This window comes from Portunus trituberculatus, chromosome 16, assembly GCF_017591435.1.
Source record: "Portunus trituberculatus isolate SZX2019 chromosome 16, ASM1759143v1, whole genome shotgun sequence".
NCBI classification, from domain to species: domain Eukaryota; kingdom Metazoa; phylum Arthropoda; class Malacostraca; order Decapoda; family Portunidae; genus Portunus; species Portunus trituberculatus.
The window spans coordinates 6158716-6164977 of record NC_059270.1 but is presented as its reverse complement, the minus strand read 5'-3'; the positions used below and the strand labels follow the sequence as shown (position 1 = coordinate 6164977).

Genomic DNA, 6262 nt, shown 5'->3' with positions numbered 1-6262 from the left:
AATATTTTAGATTTCGTAGAATGCGGCATATATATATATATATATATATATATATATATATATATATATATATATATATATATATATATATATATATATATATATATATATATATATATATATATATATATATATATATATATATATATATATATATATATATATATATATATGAAATATAATAAATGTTTCACTTTTAGATGAAATAAAAACACTTGGAGAATTTTACTTTTCGACTGATACAATATTTTTCGATATCAGTATTCTTCTTCTATTCCTGATTTAACTGTCTGTAGTTAAGAAAATTTTTTACCTAATCTCTCTCTCTCTCTCTCTCTCTCTCTCTCTCTCTCTCTCTCTCTCCTAGAAGCCCTAGTGGCCTCCTTGTCGAACCAAACAGTAAACAAGGGAGCCACAGTGTCGGGTAGCGATGCACACACAGTCACCTTTCATCCTCTCAGTCGCAGCGTATCCTCGAGAGCAAATACTATAACTGTACTGCGAGTTAGTCCTTCGATCGTGTCAAGATGTTATTGTGAGTATTACTGTAATCATTTGTCGCGAGTGACATTCGCATCCTGACTTCTGTGCCTGAATAACTCTACGTAGATAATTTAAATTAATTTTAGCTATAGGCACTAATGATAAGATTTCGCTGTAGCTACTCTTTTTGCTGAGCGTGATGTTTTGCGATATTGTAGTCTGCTTGGTTTATACACCATACAACAGAAGTCTTTTTAACTATAATGAGAAGCAGCAATAATCAACAGTTAATAACGCGTGTTGATATAGCCTAATAGAAAAGTGACACATTTGGAAAAAAGATAAGACTAAAATCGTAACTTTTCTCCCAACTCATGAAACAGGTTGTAATGACTCAGTTATAGGTATGAGTAAAGTTACTACCTCCATCCTTTATCTCTCTTCTCTAGACTGACAACAGTTGGTGGTGAAGGTGCAAGGAAAGACGATACGAAGCATAATTATAACATATCACATGACAAATCTTACCACTCACATTTTTTTCTGAACGGGTTGTACATTTGGTCTGATTATTTTGAATTAATTATTTTATTTGCATTCAACAGCCAAATATATACGGAACAAATGGTGTTCTGTATTAGTTCAAAGCAAACATATTTCACTCTTCCATACGGAATGATTCCGTATTGCAATGTGCGTAGCCCTGCCCTGTTCACTTAGCAGCGAGTAGGTACGGGATGGAACTCGAGGGATTGTGGCCTCATTGTCCCGGTTGGTGTGTGTGGTATGTGTTGTGGTCCTCCCAAAACATCGGTCAGTAGGAGCTCTGAGCTCTTTCTGTATAGGGGAACGACTGGCTAGGTGTCGTGACTACCAGACGACTAAGGTGAATGATGAACACACACACACACACACACACCAATGTTTCCCATTCTGAACGGGAAACAAATTCACGTGAAAATTCCTTGGAGACAGTTTGCAAACTTTTTGGAAATATTCTTTTCAAACAATTTTTTCTGGTATGGACAGACCTTCATACGAGTATACATTGTAGAATTAATTGTGAATTGTACAAAAAGTTTAATTGTCTACAGAATTAATACATAAAGCTTGCAAGGACCACTTTTACCAATAAATCAAGCGAGGAAGAGGACAGCAGGTGCAGCAGGTATATCTGAAGGCACAGTGAAGAGGATTTGTCCCAGTGCAAACAAGATATACACCACAGCATCACAACCTTATCAGCGTTTCTTTTCCCCACTCATTATTATTACACTGGCTATCTCGAGAGGACATAATAGTAAATATTTGGTAAATTATCAGCCTCATTTTCACTTTTATAACCAGAACCTTTACTATATATAATCTAGCTATGGCATCTTCATGTCTTGTCCATCACTTACATATATATTTTTAGCCAAGTCATGCATTGAAATAAATAAAGAACAGATATTCCATTTTCCTTGAAGTAATGAGAGATATGGCAACGTCGCACGGATTATAGGCCTAGTCCTACGGGTCAGTACAATTTAGTTTTACTATATAATGGGTATATCTTTTTCACATCTCTGTGGAGAAACAGAAAGACTGCGCCGCCTGGCTTGGCAGTGGCAGTGATGGCAGTAATTGTAGTGGTGAGAGGGGAAATGCACTGGTCAGGACAAGAATCAGGCTGGTCCATGCAGTGTAGGGGACCGGTTTGCGAAACGGCGGAGAAGCAAGCGGAGGGGCTGGCCAGACTGAGGGTGCTGAGCGACTACATCAAGGAAACGGTAAGAAAACTGATTTAAAACTCGTGAAGGATATTCACAAGCGAAGCAACACGACCTTGCTTTGATATATATATATATATATATATATATATATATATATATATATATATATATATATATATATATATATATATATATATAAAACATTCTCTCTCTCCCTCTCTCCAGATGAACCTGATGGAGTCTGTCATTGCTTCCCTGGACGACGAAATGGTGGAGGTAGCACAAGAACTTAAGAGCGCGGTAGGCCGCCGCTGCTACTCTCGGACACTGGCGTCTCTCGGCCCTCTAATAATGAACCACCAGAACCACTCCAGCCAGGTAGATTGAGTGCATCTCATCCCTTGCTCTTACGGTAGCATTAAGAGTATTGTCACACCATAGTATGTTCCGATTTATCACTTACGCTAATTCTAGTAGTAGTAGTAGTAGTAGTAGTAGTAGTAGTAGTAGTAGTAGTAGTAGCAGCAGCAGTAGCAGTAGTGTGGTGGTGGTAGCAGCAGCAGTGGTGGCAGTGGTGGTGGCAGTGGTGGTGGTGGTGGTGGTGGTGGTGGTGGTGGTGGTGGTGGTGGTGGTGGTGGTGGTGGTGGTGGTGGTGGTGGTGGTGGTGGTGGTGGTGGTGGTGGTGGTGGTGGTGGTGGTGGCGGTGGTGGTGGTGGTGGTGGTGGTGGTGGTGGTGGTGGTGGTGGTGGTGGTGGTGGTGGTGGTGGTGGTGGTGGTGGTGGTGGTGGTGGTGGTGGTGGTGGTGGTGGTGGTGGTGGTGGTGGTGGTGGTGGTGGTGGTGGTGGTGGTGGTGGTGGTGGTGGTGGTGGTGGTGGTGGTGGTGGTGGTGGTGGTGGTGGTGGTGGTGGTGGTGGTGGTAATGGTAGTGGTGGTGGTGGTGGTAGTGGTGGTGGTAGTAGTGGTAGTGGTAGTAGTAGTAGTAGTAGTAGTAGTAGTAGTAGTAGTAGTAGTAGTAATAGTAGTAGTAGTAAAAGTAGTAGTAGTAGTAGTAGTGGTGGTCGTCACTGTTACCGTCACATAACTACATTTGTCGTCCCTCCAGAAGTCCTACTCATCACGTAATATCTATTTAAACATCTGAAGAGTCGCTGTTTGGATTTTCTTTATTGAATATTTAATTTAGATTGATTTATGTGTTTATCATGTAATTACTTACTTATTTACTTACTTGCTTCCTTATTTGCTGATGCACAATGCACACACACACACACACACACACACACACACACACACACACACACACAGAAATGTGATTATAATAAAGAAATGCATAAGAATAGGAATAATGTGGTACAGTGGAACCATGCGTGCTTTGGGCTCCGAGGGGTCTCCAAGCGCACGGGTTCGAATCCTGTCCACAGTCCGAGTGTAGGTTGGGCTTCCTCACTCGGGGCAAGGGTTTCCTAGCGGGTGGGTTTTGAGATAGGAGGTGCCACAAAAAGCATCTCCTTTAGCCCAAAAATTCCCGTGAAAAGCCCACATGGTTAAAAAAAAAGTATTTTAAAAGTTTTTCGCGTTAGGAGAATACAAAGAATACAAACAACTTTAAAAATCAGCTTCTCGAATGCAGAAATAGATCAGTGAGAAGAATTAGAAAAGTTGCAGATCAATAACAAGAAGACGGTTTTGAACATCCGCGGCATAAAGATAAAGATACAAATCAATAATTGTAGGTTAAAAGCGGGCAGCATATCACTACGAATACTTCGGTTAGTTAAGTTTAGCATCCTTCAGGCGAGCGGGAGATGGGCGAAAGTTGAAGAGTTATCTAAATATTTATGTTTTTGACTCTAGATGTTTATTGATAGCATCCTCTTCTCAAAGAAATTATGAAGATTTGTTTATCGTGGCTGAGCAATAAAATTCACTATTGTATCAGTCGTTATTTACGTAGAAAATGCCATTAATATCAGCCACTGAAAATATGTTTGTGACTGTGACTTTGATTATAAGATACTTCATGGTTAAGTATACAGTATAAAGAGCAGAGTAAGAAGGACCGATTCGTACGTTTTATGAAACCATGTGTGTGTGTGTGTGTGTGTGTGTGTGTGTGTGTGTGTTGAATTTTACTTACCATGTAAATCTAATTTGTTTATTATCCTGAAGTTACAAATTGAAAGGCAGTAGTTCTCGATTGTTATAAAGAGAGAGAGAGAGAGAGAGAGAGAGAGAGAGAGAGAGAGAGAGAGAGAGAGATATAAGTCACCTTCATTTGCATTCTGAGACTGAAGAATCAAGTTTAGAAAGATTTTAAAGTCTCATGCTTTCTTCTTCACAACGCTTTGTGACGGCCAGCTTCATAGTTACGGGGGACACGCACAAAAGCTCTAACGTGACCCCGGGACCTCATGATTGGTGTCAATCGTTATGGTCTAGATGAAAGTCTGTCATGACTAAAATTTTATCCCGCCTCAGATCAATTTCCCAGCAGCTCTATTAATAGCGTAAGTGGGAAAATCGCTCAGGCCTGAAGCACCATGGAAACACAATGTCTTTTTCTAAACTGAATAATCTAGTGTCATAACCGCTATGATATATAAAGACTATTCCCTACACGTTATTACCAGTCAGGCAGTGACTATTATTTCGGATGTTGTAGTTTTTGGTGAATCTTTGATTTCAGGACATTTCACAATTCTTTGAATGCATCAAAGAATCCCCTAATAACTCATTTTGTTCTTCAGCAAGTATCAGAAAACATCATTGAAGCAACTAGCGACTCTGAGGGTACCCAGTCATCCACGGACATGGCACAAAGGTGAGAGAGAGAGAGAGAGAGAGAGAGAGAGAGAGAGAGAGAGAGAGAGAGAGAGAGAGAACATAATTATATGAATTTCTTTTTCATTATCTAGCTCGAGCTCCGCGATATCTGAAGACGTTGATACCGTGTTGGGCAGTTCTTACTCCACCACCCAATACACCTCCCAGACCCCGTACTCAAGCAGCACCACATACGGCAATGGGCGCGGCTCCCAGCGTACAGGCAGCACTTCTCATGCCAGCACTACTCGTACCTCACACACTAGCCGCCTTCCAGATGCCAGCAATAAGTACGAAGCTCAGCCCTCATCCATTACGACAACGACATATACGGCACCAGAGGACGTCAGCAGGTGGCAAGGAGGCAGCGGCCGTTGGCAGGGAGGCGGCCATGGACATGGTGGTAGCCGAGGACAGGGTATCGGTCGAGGACAAGGCGGTGGTCTAGGCAAGGAACACGGTGGAGGTAGAGGGAGAGTTTGGGGTCACGGTAGAGGAAATCGAAACCGGGCCCATGAGGAGCCACCTCCAGTACAGCCGCAAGGATCAGGATGCCGCGGTGTTCCAGTTGGGTCGCCTCATTACATACCTGGCTTAGATTATTGGTGCAAAACTAATTGTCCTCAAGGAAACTGTCCCTCAACCCACTGCATTTGTTAAACTGTTTTCAGTCTGTGAAGGTGGCAGGGGTGGCACAGCAGAGCAGGCTTATTGAAGAAATGGGACGAGCCTGTTTGTTGCTTCCATTGGTGTTGCAGACTGCATGGGACATATGCAATTGTTTGATTATTCCATCTGGAAGATTTAAGTATTGACATAATCAGATTTAACATATTGATTGCTTTATTTTCCTCTTGACATTTACGTTTCTTTGTTGTAGCAATAAAATATATAAAACAACTTGTTAAGAAGGTTACTTGCCACACAGACATTATAGTATACTGACATCGCCGTTACATGGCGCCGTAGAGGGGAAGAGGGAGAAAGGGCCGCCGTGGTACAGTGGAACCATGCGTGCTTTGGGGTCCGAGGGGTCTTCAAGCGCACGGGTTCGAATCCTGTCCACAGTCTGAGTGTAGGTTGGGCTTCCTCACTCGGGGCAATGGTTTCCTAGCAGGTGGGCTTTGAGATAGAGGTACCCCAAAAAGTACCCCCTTTAGCCCGTAAATTCCCGTGAAAAGCCCACATGGTATAAAAAAAAAAAAGGAAACAACAGAGAAAGAGGGGAAGGAAGATGACCT

General features: G+C 42.0%; 1 protein-coding gene across 2 annotated transcripts; it reads left to right on the top strand.

The window, feature by feature from the left end:
- Window positions 1-379: 379 nt before the first annotated feature.
- On the top strand, window positions 380-5921 carry LOC123504665. Of its 2 annotated transcripts, none has more exons than XM_045255421.1 (5): window positions 380-535; window positions 2066-2255; window positions 2424-2576; window positions 4946-5019; window positions 5114-5921. In XM_045255421.1, exons 1-5 carry the CDS (start codon window positions 528-530, stop codon window positions 5679-5681), a joined length of 993 nt encoding a protein of 330 aa, XP_045111356.1. In that variant the 5' UTR covers window positions 380-527; the 3' UTR covers window positions 5682-5921. The 2 variants fall into 2 exon arrangements, with proteins under 2 accessions (XP_045111356.1, XP_045111355.1); XM_045255420.1 differs by having other exon boundaries at window positions 400-535; window positions 2060-2255.
- Window positions 5922-6262: the final 341 nt, after the last annotated feature.